Source organism: Microchirus variegatus (assembly GCF_963457635.1).
Source record: "Microchirus variegatus genome assembly, chromosome: 5".
Taxonomy (NCBI): domain Eukaryota; kingdom Metazoa; phylum Chordata; class Actinopteri; order Pleuronectiformes; family Soleidae; genus Microchirus; species Microchirus variegatus.
Window position 1 is genome coordinate 23,295,258 of NC_139806.1, and position 12,675 is coordinate 23,307,932.

The 12,675-nt window shown below is 40.8% G+C and overlaps 1 protein-coding gene across 4 annotated transcripts in view; it reads left to right on the forward strand.

Moving 5' to 3' along the window:
* ltbp3 (latent transforming growth factor beta binding protein 3) overlaps window positions 1-12,675 on the forward strand; it is a 38,827-nt gene that overhangs the window by 23,408 nt on the left and 2,744 nt on the right. For 2 of the 4 annotated variants that reach the window (XM_083890436.1, XM_083890438.1), the window contains exons 8-26: window positions 248-355; window positions 455-468; window positions 555-615; window positions 1,210-1,287; window positions 2,762-2,887; window positions 3,800-3,925; window positions 4,003-4,131; window positions 4,218-4,337; window positions 4,831-4,953; window positions 5,195-5,317; window positions 5,429-5,548; window positions 6,667-6,795; window positions 6,922-7,092; window positions 7,217-7,297; window positions 7,933-8,061; window positions 8,193-8,330; window positions 8,412-8,552; window positions 10,922-11,050; window positions 12,437-12,598. In XM_083890436.1, the coding sequence (XP_083746562.1) occupies window positions 248-355; window positions 455-468; window positions 555-615; window positions 1,210-1,287; window positions 2,762-2,887; window positions 3,800-3,925; window positions 4,003-4,131; window positions 4,218-4,337; window positions 4,831-4,953; window positions 5,195-5,317; window positions 5,429-5,548; window positions 6,667-6,795; window positions 6,922-7,092; window positions 7,217-7,297; window positions 7,933-8,061; window positions 8,193-8,330; window positions 8,412-8,552; window positions 10,922-11,050; window positions 12,437-12,598 (2,208 nt within the window). The remainder of the gene's footprint in view (window positions 1-247; window positions 356-454; window positions 469-554; window positions 616-1,209; window positions 1,288-2,761; window positions 2,888-3,799; window positions 3,926-4,002; window positions 4,132-4,217; window positions 4,338-4,830; window positions 4,954-5,194; window positions 5,318-5,428; window positions 5,549-6,666; window positions 6,796-6,921; window positions 7,093-7,216; window positions 7,298-7,932; window positions 8,062-8,192; window positions 8,331-8,411; window positions 8,553-10,921; window positions 11,051-12,436; window positions 12,599-12,675) is intronic. The other 2 variants (XM_083890437.1, XM_083890439.1) reach the window with 2 other exon arrangements.

A 12,675-nucleotide genomic window follows, 5' to 3' on the forward strand; every position in this document is an offset into this window, starting at 1 on the left:
CAATTTAAAACAGGCTCTGTCCAGCTATGCTAACAGCCCTGACTGTGGGAGCATTTTTGTGTATACAGAGGCAACAGTGTTGTGCCTGTTTGCAGCTGTCTCACTTTGCTATTGCAATTGAGCGAGACACAGTGAGGGTCATGTAGAATTGACAGGCTGAACCAGCAAAGTTATGCACTACAGTTTTAACAAGGTGAAAAGGAATAATCATAATCCCTCTCTCTTTTTTTCTCTGTACCGTGCTCAGCGGCCTTCAGTAAAATCTGTCCAGCTGGGAAAGGCTACTTTTTCCAGAACATTAGAGAGACTGTGGAGCTCCCTCCCTTCATCTTCCCTCGCAAGCCCGATAAGGAGGGTAAGTAACTCAGTCAACCTCTGAAGGGAATCAACATTTGTACGGTTCATGTGATAACACAATTGTAATATTCTTTTATCTCTCTTCCTTTCCCTCCAGAACCAAAGTGGCCAGTAAGATATTTTTCCTATCTTTAAAACAATGATAATAGTTTGGTTGTTTTTAGGTATTGTGGGCTAAATTAAACTCTTTCAATCAGGAGAGGCCCCCAGAGACTCCTGTGCAGACATCTACCAACACCAGCATTCCTCGTGTGCCTGGTAAGCACATCTCCAGTACAATTGATCACATATTAACATTAGTGATACACCATTTTAAAGGTGCATTATGTAATAAATCTTAGGCAACTGGCCATAAAATCCTCCTAATATGTCACAGAGACTCAGGAATAATGTTCATATAACAAACTGAACTCACCAACAACAACAATACAACCATAATATTTGCATTAAAAAATATATTTTGCAGACTGCAAATCATGTTTTGGCATGTGGCGCCACCTACAGCCGTCTACCAATCATTGCAGTCAGTAGAGTCTCAGCTACCGAGCAACCACGGGTTGCCAGTCACGTCAGAAAACGAAACCTAAAAGACCTCTGTATTTTGAATTTGAATGTAGTAACTGTTTTTGGCCACATTCTTACATATGGCTCCTTTAACACTCAAGTATTCACTTTGGTACTTGCAGTACTGTACGTCAGCTGTCACAATGAGGGTGTACATTTTCTTCTTACTGTTTGCTGCAAAGCCGACCTTTATTCTAGTGTAGAGAAATGTGAAGATATAAATATCAGGACATGTCATATATCTTCCTAAAGTCTGTCCTCTTCATGTGTCTTCTGTTGGATCCACAGTTGTTAAACCCCCTCCTCCGACAATCATCCGATTGTCCCCAGGCAATGACCCCTTCGAATCACAGACGAAAGTCTTCCGTGAGTGTCCTGCAAACCTCAGATTGACTCATACTTATTCTGTATTACCTTTGGCATAGGGTTACTCCCGTCAAAGCTGGTTCATGCTTCATGGAAATCCAAGCTCTCCACATTCCTCTATAGGAGGAGATGATCAATCCCTGACAAATGACATAACATTTAAGAATAACAGAATTCATTTAGAATGACATACTCAAAAGTGATTTTACACACAGATGATCCATGTTCCTCGACATCATCACAGTAATAGAAAACCGCTCAGCTACATGCTTTGCAATGGTGCCGCTTCCACACAGTTTGGATGTCACATGCATTCAACCGTGAAGGATGAACCAACCTAAAGACAATGTTCACACCCTTTTACGTTCTGTAGAAGCAAGTGTTGCCATAACCTCATTTTTTTTTTAACAGATTTTTAATCGGCAGGTTATGTGATACTTGCTTCATTCCATAAACCACAATCAGGATAACAAACCAGTCATGAAGGAAAGCATCACTGCATTTTGCTCTCCGACTGTTGTGGCTTTCTCTGGTCTGTTACACCAGTCTTGTGTGTTTATTTATTGGAAAGTTCACATAAATGACATCCAATAGAGCCTCTCTTTCTTTGTCTGTCATTTCGGTAACGCTTTCTTCTACAGCCCCCTAATTACCAGGTATTTACCTGGTAAATTCATGGTAACCTAAAAGTGTTACTCGGTAATTACCAATGGTAATAAGAAAGTAAATACAATGAAACTATGGCCAACATACTGGGCATTTACCTGGTAACTATATAGTAAATTATAGTGTGTTATTGGGTAAATACTGTGGGTAATAACGAGAAAAGTACAATTAAACTATGGCCAAAATGTTGGGTATTTACCTGGTAACTATATAGTAAATTATAGTGTGTTATTAGGTTATAAGCTGGTAATAAGCAGGTAGCTACAGTCCCCTAATAACTAGCTATTCACCCAGTAAATATATGGCAACAAAAATGTTTTACTAGGTATTAGCCTGTAATAAGAAGGTAAGAAAAATGAAACCATGGCCAAAATACAGGGTAATTACCTGGTAAATTAAATTGTGTTATTGGAAAATTACCACTGGTAATAAGCAGGTAATTATTTCCCCGTTATATGTATGGTAAATCAAGATTGAGTTACCAGGTAAATGTCCAGTATGCTGGCCATAGTTTCATTGTATTTACTTTCTTATTACCCTTGGTAACTACCTAGTAACCCGTTTGTGTTACCATGAATTTACCAGGTAAATACCTGGTAATTAGGGGACTGTAAAAGAAAGCATTACCGTCATTTCCTCTGATTTAATAAAGTCAGAAGTAATCTGAAAATGTTAATCGGGTGAACATGGTCTAAGATAGAAGCACTTAGGTATGCATGGTTGTTATCAGCTTTGTTTCTATCTTATATATCTATCTATCTATCGAGATAGATGGTATATGAATGATCTGTGTTCTCCCTTGATACAGTGCCGGATGAATGTAAGGGAAGCAGGAACATTTGTGGCCACGGAGAGTGTGAGAGCACGCCCAACGGTCACACCTGTCACTGCCACTCTGGCTACCATCTCAACCCGCAGAGGAACATCTGTGAGGGTAAGAGACGATGGTAGACGTCGGCGGTTACAGGACGTGCAGCGATGGGACGGTGATGAATGTCGACAAGAAATTCCTGGCGGAGTTTCTTATGCATGTGTGTCATGGATGTATTATATGAACTGGATAGAGCTCCGCCCCTTCGCTTCCGTTCATTCCTATGAAGCTGCTCACCCAGCGCATATGCCCAAAAAGTTTTTGACTTCCACGTTTATTTCCGGGTTATGGGGCCCATAGAGCATGCGCAGTAGTGTCACTACCATATAAAGATCTATAAAAGCCTGTGTCCATGTCTCGAGGTGTCCTGTGGACACTTTTACAGGCGTCTCTTTTACTATTGCGGTCAATGGGAAAATTGCTTTTGGGCTCCATGGGGTTTTCTGTTGCAGTACCCACAGTGGCCACCATGTAAAAATTGTCTTCAAGGCAGAGGGGGCGGAGCTCTATCCAGTTCATATTACGCATCCATGATGTGTGTCCCACGACAAAAAAAAGTGAATCAGAAGCTATTTTGACGTGCAGATCAACTAATTGCTACTGATTTAATGACCTTAAGAGAGCAATGTTCTGTATGAATGAGACTCTTTCACTGGTCAGATATGTTTGTTTACTTGTTTTTCATTTGCACAGATAGATATACAGTTGTTGAATGAAGTGTTTCTTATGAAATTCTGTTACTTTTGAGGTTTCATACTTCCATATTACACATGGAGATCAGGTTACTCGACAGGAAACGGCTGTCAAAACAGTCATTTCGAAGTTTGACATTTTACTTTATCTGGACCATTGACCATGTCTTATAAAGAAATCTTTAATTTACAGAGTATTTCATTTTGATTTAAAGTTTTGCACATTCCCACCATTTTCATCATTGGTAATTATTGTAGCTCGGTCTTCTCCTTTGTCGTCCAGATGATAATGAATGCGAGACAGAGCCGTGCGGCCGTGGCCGCTGTGACAATATAGAAGGAAGCTACAAATGCCACTGTCATCAGGGTTACAAACACATGGTGCATCATGGGAGACTCAAGTGCATAGGTAAGTTTGTCTGAGTTCATTCCAGGATTCTTACCTGCCTACGATCATGCAATTTGACATTCTCCTTTCTGTTGCAGACGTGAATGAGTGCTTGAAGAAGGACATTTGTGGTGTTGGAGGCCAGTGTGTGAACCTGCATGGTTCTTATAAATGTGAATGTCACGCTGGCTTTAAGAGCAAGTCACACCATCATCCAGCCTGTGAAGGTACTAAATCTTTTATTTCTTTCACATTTTGAATATTGAGTGTTCATTCTTTCCACGATGTAAAAGATTTTTCTCCTTGAATCCAGACATAAATGAGTGTTTGAATCCTAACACTTGTCCCAAAGAGCAGTGCGAGAACACTCCAGGCTCTTATGAGTGTGTTCCTTGCTTGCCTGGTCATGAGGCTCGCTCTGGCACATGTTATGGTGAGTTCAACACTGTCATAACACTTTATTCACTTCCTTTAGTAAATACGGTCATAAACATCACAGTGACTCACACATTTACAGATGCAAGTGTAGTTTCCTTTCTGCAAGGAGTTTGCATGTTCTCCCCGCGTGTGCATGGGTTTTCTCCGGTTCTCCGGCTTCCTCCCACAGTCCAAAAACATGCGATATGGGGATTAGGTGAATAAGTCAGTCTAAATTGACCGTAGGTGTGAGAGTGAGAGTGAATGTGGCCCTGTGATGGACTGGCGAACTGTCCAGGGTATAGCCAGCCTATCGCCCTATGTCAGCTGAGATAGGCACAGTACCCCCCGCGGAGGATAAAGAAGTAGATGATGGATTGGTGGATAATAATCTAAAGTTCCATTTCATTTTCAGACTGTAGAATATGAGAATCATTACATTATTTATCATTAAGAATGTCAAAATACCCCCAACATATTGCAATAAATGTGTCATTGCATCTCAACAGACATCAATGAGTGTCAGAAGCCTGGCATCTGTCCTAATGGACGCTGCGAGAATCTCCCTGGGACCTACCGTTGTCTGTGCAACGAGGGCTTCCTACCATCTGCAGACAGCAGAGGGTGCAGTGGTAAGTAGTGCTAACCTGAACTTAACAGCAGTCAAAGTTGGTTTTCCAGCCTTTTAAGTTGTGATTTATTTATCAAATGTCTATTTTACCTCTTCAAAATCACCTCAGGTGTCAATGTTGTCGTATTGTACTGTATGATTTACAGTATGAATGGGTTACGATACTTTGTCACCTTGATGAAGATGAAGTTGTTTTATGACGCAGGTTCACATAAGTTGCAACATTTCTGTCTCTCTAACAGATATTAATGAGTGCGAGGACGCCAGACTGTGCGCTTACGGCAACTGCATCAATACAGAAGGCTCCTTCCAGTGCCTGTGTTTCCCAGGATACAAGCGCACACAGGAAGGCAGCCACTGCGAAGGCATGAAACATGTGCAATTAGCTCATTGTATATGAAGATCATCATTTTATTGTCACTTGAGAACTAATCTGCATGTCTAAATAAAATGTTCTCATTACCTTTCCTTCACAGATATCAACGAGTGCGAGAGGCCAGCAAACTGTCAGAGGGGCCGATGCATCAACAACATGGGCTCATATCACTGCGAGTGCCAGGAAGGCTATATGCTGGTCAGAGGCAGGCGGTGCCAAGGTCAGTCTCTTCAAACGTTTGACCTTCATCAGAAAGCAGAGTGAATTGTATGCCATATTTGGCAAGTTTGTCCTCTTTGCATTATCTTATTTAGCTTTCATACGATGCGTCTCCAGGGGTATAGGGTTAGGTATAACATGCAGAAACAAGATCAGCAGATAACAAACCAAACACAAGCACATTTACAAAGAAAGGAAAAAGAATATGAAAGAGACCATTTAAAAAATATATATTAACATTAATGACAATTATCATCATCTCGTCTAGGGTGTGACATCACACCGTTTGCCCCAACACCATCAGAGGTTGGTTCCAGCTCCTCACGTGACCCTCAGAAAAGGACAAGCAGTTGATGAAAGGCAGATGAGGATAATATTAATGTTAGCAGTAATGTTGCTGTTGAAGCTCTGGAATCAAGGGATACCTGTGACATAAGAGAGGAAGAGAACAAACTACACTCTTAGAAATAAAAGTGCTAAGTAGAACCATGTAAGGTTCTTTGGCTTGTCCTCATAGGAGAACCCTTTTTGGCTCCAGGTAGAACCTTTTTTATAAAGGTTCCAGCAAGAACCCTTTAAAACCCTTTTTTTCAGGAAAGGGGTTTTAAAGGGTTCTCTGGATCAAAATGGTTTTTACTTGAACCATTAGTGTTACCAAGAACTTCTTCTTCTTCAGGAAAGGGTTTTTCAGAAGCAAATGATTCCAAGTAGAACCATAGCCCTTGTAGAAGGACCCTTTTGGAACCCTTATTTCTAACAGTGTAGGGGAAGGGGGAGAAAACAGAGTTATTGTTATTGGGCTCATTCTGGGGCAATAAGGTGATTTTACACTCAAAAACAGAAGTGTAATCATTTTATGCTCCTTTTTTTCACCAAATGGAAAACATTTGACCTAAATCACCACAGCAGAGGTAAATTTGGCCATTATGATAGGACTCTGTTTCTGCACATTATATACCACTGTGACCTTTTCAATTACCAGGTTCATTATTCATTATGTATGACCCTTACTTAATTAAAACATTTGGTTTGCATTATCATAAAAGGTGTAAATGATAGATGGGCGAGTAATATAAGTATTTGTATTTGTTAGAGCAACCTGTCGATTTTCCCTTTCAGACATAGACGAATGTGCCGCAGACAGAAGGCTCTGCCAGCCCTACGGCTCTTGCGAGAACAGACCGGGGTCGTATTCTTGTGACTGCAATCATGGTTACGTCCCCTCTGAGGACAAACGCAGCTGTGAGGGTGAGACTGCACTGATTTACTGTTGACCCACATTCATCTCAGAGCTTTAACCAGGCCTGAAATATTGATTGATTGATTGATTGATATCTAGGGTTTTCAACAAACATTTTCCAATTTCTATTCCAGCAGTTCGAGTGCTGACGGAGGAGAAGAAGGAGTGTTACCTGAACCTCGATGACACCGTGTTCTGCGACAGCGTCCTGGCCACCAACGTCACCAAGCAGGAGTGCTGCTGCTCCATTGGAGTGGGATGGGGAGATCACTGTGAGATCTATCCCTGTCCAGTCTTCAAGTCAGGTACATTTACCTTTCAAGTCATACAAGTAGTCGCTGATTGTGGCTTGTTCTAACACCATAAGAGGTACCTCACTGCATATGTATGTTATTTATTGTTTGTTTGTCTTTATTCATCGTTATACAGCTGAGTATAACTTCCTGTGTCCAAACGGCAAAGGTCTCTATTATGAAGAAGGACACCAGTACAGCCTGCCTGCCTACCATGGTAAGTGTCATGTTAGCTAGCTGTTTTGTGACTGTCACCCACACAACATCGAGCTATGCTAATGCTAATCGAAAATGAAAACATTTGCGTTGTACCTAATGAGGTTGCACACACAGTGTTTGTATTATGTTAGCCATACACTAATGCTTATCGTAGCCTCGCTAGCTTACCTTAGGAAACAGGTTCGTCAAGTTAGCCAAAAAGTAGTAGCATGCTAATGCAAAATAAATATGTGCTCGCATATTGGTGAATAACACCATGCTCTGCGTTGAACCGTGTGAAAATGTCTCACCCACCGTGAGGACAGCCTCTTCACTCCCACCTCCCCGCTCCAGACAGCGCAGCTACTGCTGATGAGCCGCTGCCTGCCTGGTGTATCGTGATAAATCAGCGAAAGTGCAGCATGATAAATCAGTGAAAATTAAAATTACTCCAAAAAATGTGAAAATCAAGGATGTACACCATCGGGCCATGCTCAACCCATATTCAAAATCTTAGGGCAATCTGACTAATGGTCAGCAAGATATGCCTGTCACAGACAGACACACAGATGCAACTTGTTTTATAGATAGATTTTTAAATCGTCCCATATCTTTTGATGATCTATGATTTTATGATTTCTTCTTTGTCTGTAGACATCGATGAGTGTTCTTTGTTCGGTGAAGAAATCTGCAAGAAGGGCCATTGTGAGAACACGCTGCCGCTCTACGAGTGTTACTGTCAACAGGGCTTCTATTATGACGGCAACCTTCTCGAGTGCATCGGTAAGTGATTGGATATGCAGCATAAAATGACCCTTCAGAGGTTTCTCACACTACTTTGATTTGGAACACTTTTGTAGATGCGTCACACCAGATTTAATCTGCTCCCTCTATGTTTGCACATTCCTCCTCAGACGTGAACGAATGCCACGATGAGTCTCTGTGCAAAAACGGTCAGTGCGTCAACACTGAAGGCTCCTTCTTCTGCGTCTGTAAGCACCCATGGATTCCAGACTCCAGCAAGAAGATGTGTGTGATTGCAACAGTAGCCGGTAAGATAACTCATATCTTCCACTTGTTTGTTCGGAGGGATAATTATAAACACTGAGTTGTTGACCCTTTTGGTTGCACAGATGTGAACGAGTGTGATGACCCAGCCAACTGTAAGAATGGCCAATGTGTGAACACGCCAGGGTCACACTACTGCATCTGCTCCCCGCCCTGGACGCTGGCCATTGACCGCAACAGCTGTGTGACTCCCGAGGAACAGGCTGGTGAGTGCAGACCCTTCACAGGGTTGGGGATTATGAAGAGCAACAGCAAGGTAGTGTTCAGTAACAGCGGGTTTTCCTAGAAAATCCCCCCCAAAAAAGAAATAACACTATTAGCGGCGGTGCACCAAAAAGTGGAGAAAACTGCAAATTCTTTTGGCAAAATTGTAGTGCACAGTAAAAACATTCAAACCACTGTCAAATGAGCGCACTAAAGCTGATTACCAGCTCTCTCTCTCCCTCTTTCTCTCTGTGTTTCTCAGTATAGTGGTGTTTAGAACTTCAACCAGCGACATCTGCTCTTTACACACAAACTCTTCCTGAGTCAGTTCTGATAGTTTTGAGTTTGACAGGAAGGATTTCGTTGCTTTTGTATATGAACAGAATTAGTTTTGTAATCACAACAGATGCTTGATGAGTTTCTATAACACACATTAAGTGTTGGTTCCATCTTTTAGAATAGAATTATAATGTTGGAAGAGCTATCATAAGTGAAATCACACGAACCATTCCATATTCTACTGCTTTATCCTTCACGTGAGGATGGCTGGTGCCAATCCCAGGGGTGAAAGACGGGGTACACGTCGTAGACGTCACCGCACAAACCTCAGAGTTAAAATCAATCAATAAAATATTTTTTCATGATGTCAAAGTTAAAACTACAAACTTTTTCTCCCCTCATATACAGTTGTCTGTATTTGTATTTTTTCTTTTAATAGGCAAAAATTCATTTTTCCAGTTTCCACCTCCTCACTGGGTACATGTCAAAGGCTTACATCATTTATTATGAATTATAAATAATTAGGTAGTAGCTGTAATTGCTTTTGTAACATGATGTCATCGCTGCTTGAATAGTTAAAAACACACAGTTTTTAACAGAGAGATACATTAATGTGTTTATTTATGTCCACAAATGGCTGGTTGACTATTTGACAGTGGGACAGTCATGGCAGGACTAGTCTGTGACTAGTCTATAATCCCTACAGATTGAGAGCACAGAAATGCCTGCGGCACAGCTGGAGTAGTGGTGATGGTCACTGTCAGAGCCAGTGCTTCGTCAGTAAAGTGTGTTTTGTTAATTTGGCATACTTCTTTGGGATGAGGTTAGTTTAGAATACAAATTATAGATGCTTGTGATCTTCCTGTCATCAGGGTAACCAAGAAATTAGATAAATGGCTTGAAAACAAACTGAAGGATGGTTGTACACTGATGAGTTTAATTTGGTTTAATTTGTTTTGATGGTTAAACTGTCAGTTTAAGTAGTCCAGTAGTCGTCAAGTTTACAGGTCCAGTGTGTGAGAATTAGTGACATCTAATGGTGAGATTGTGAAGTGCAACACATCTCTGTAGGCCCTCCCATACCAGAAAGGATGTAACATAACGCTCTCTGCTGTTTCCTCCATCTTCTTCTTCTTTGCTGGTTTTTCCATTGGGTATTATACCAAATCAGAATTGCAGTAAGCGTTTCATTTTAAACTTTAAACATTCGTCTATTCTGGCTGTTGGAGAAACATAGTGGTGCAAGATAGCCACTTTTATTTTATTGATTTTGCTTGGGTTATAGACTCAAACAAGTTCTATTTCTGCCAATAAACCCTCCACGATTGACTGTGATTATAGTTTGTCCTATCCTGGCCCAGACTTCTGACTTGATTTGGAATGGTTGGACACGTAGAGGAGTTAGAAACCTAATTTTGTTTTTATTAAATGTTCATTGGAAAACCAAACCAAGAACAACAACAGCAAAACAACAGCTAATGTCAACGTCCTGTATCTACACATCCACTGGATTGCATTGCGCCTTACAGATACAGATATATATCCCTTATCCAAGAGTATGTTTCATGTTATCATTCATTTTCTCTGCAAACTGCCTACAAACATCTTAACAGATACAAATTCCTGTGTTGATGTGTTGCTGCAGCCGAGCTTCCTGTTTTACTCTGCAGCCTCTTTTGCATGGAGCGCAGTATGGTTCCATGTTACCTGGAGACCAACTGTACAATGCATGACTAAAGTTCCCTTTCTAAATACCATTGCAGCATGTATGGTAGAAGCCTAAAGAGAAAGCAAATGGCATTTGAAGGTGACGGACACAAAAACAAAAGCCACTGTATAATATTATCCAAGCCAATACAATATTAATGCAATAAATGCTGCATCTGATGCTTAAAATGGTTTGTTGAGATTGGTGTCTTGACGCAGCCTCAACAATGACCACAGAGATAAAAGTGTGTTTATTTCACGACTATTGTATTGAACCGAGTCAAATAGCACAGATGCTTTTGTTACTGTGTCCACCACCTGTCAATAAGAGCTGGCCCCAAGCAGATGTTCATACTGTAACCAGTGTCTGTGGTGCCCTTTGCAGATGTGAATGAGTGCCAGGACCCCTCGTACTGTAAGAATGGGAGGTGTGAGAACACGCCCGGCTCCTTTCACTGTTTTTGCGACCCTCCCCTCACCTTCAGTGCAGCGCTGAAACAGTGCGTCTATGACGGTGGGTAAAACAAACAAAAAAATCAGCATCAGCTCACCTGATTCATTCAAATTAGTTTTGGCGTTTTTCGACATCTGCCACTCATGTTGCTCTTCCTAATTCCTCCCAATCTCTGTCCCATCTGGCCTGTGTAGGCTTTGTTATGTCATATTCCCTGTTACCCACTTTACAGAGACAATGTCTCATCCATAGAAAGATACCACTACTCAAATGTTTCTTTCTCTATGTTTTTGGTCTCCAAATGTTGTGTGTATGAATTTTCAGCCTCTTAAATATAAATATTTTCTGGTGTCTTTCCTCTCCTTTTACAAATCCACCTGAATATATTTGGTTTGTGGACAAATTAAGACAGTTTGACGATGTTGTTATTTTATGGGTCGAACATTTTTATGAACCACTAATCACTTAATCATCAAAATAATTGAAACAATCAAAAATAATTGTAAATTGCAGCCCTTGTTATTTTTACTAATATTCTCAATATAGAATGGGCTTGTTACAGTAGAAGTGTTCACACATTGTAACCAGCAGACAAAAAAATTAAATTGACCGCTATTCCGCTATTATAATCTTCACAACTGAGCTCTAAATCTGTTTTACTAGTAACACACCAGCCGCCACAGGCCTTTGATGATTCTGCCCAGATTTGACCATTATGTCTGCCTTAACTCTAATCTCACCTCACAGTTAATCCTTTGTTATGAAAAACTGCACAGATCAATAAAATATAATCTAGATTATACATGGCATTCGGAAGTAAGTTTTACATTATATTTGGACCAAAAATGGCCTGCAAATGTTTTTTTCTGTTCAAAAATAAAATTGTAGATCCACCATACACCATGTGGTCATCATGGTGTATGGTGGATTTATATTATATCTATTATTTACAACAAGCCACAAAGTGTTATGGGTGCTATTACTATTATTTTATGGGGGGAAATAACATCTGCACTTGCATGCTTAGATAAGCTCCTGGCCTCTGTTTACAAGCTTAAACCTCATATAACATCATAGGCAAATGTCATTTTCACTCTTCATAACATCTACGTGCAACATTTACAGTAGATGAAAACAACATCCATTATCTTCATCATCATCCTCTTCTATAAACCATTCAATCTGTTTCTTTGCACCGCCTTCATGGTGCGGTCACGATCACATTTCACTGCTGCTGTACTTGTACTAGTGCATGTGACAAGTAAACCTTTGAATTTTGAATGTCTTCAAATAGTGTGTAAGTGTATTGAGATGTTGTTATAGTTGATATTTCAAATGCTGTATTCATTTGAAATGGCACATACATGTTTTGTGGACTTTCTCGGACTGACTGAATGCAGCTTCAATGATCTACTTTTTTTTTTTTAATCCAATCTTTGAACTCAGATCGAACTGCAGCCCACAAGGACGTGTGTTTCCTGCGAGTGGACGAGGGTTTGATCTGCAGCGAGCCAACAAAGGGCATGGTGGTGACCTACTCAGAGTGCTGCTGTCACTACGGTCGTGGATGGGGGCCTGAGTGTAACACATGCCCACCAAGAAACTCAGGTGAAAAAAAAATCTCACACCCACCTGGTCGCTGTTGACTTTGACTACCATCCATCCTTCCATGCATCTTCGACCGC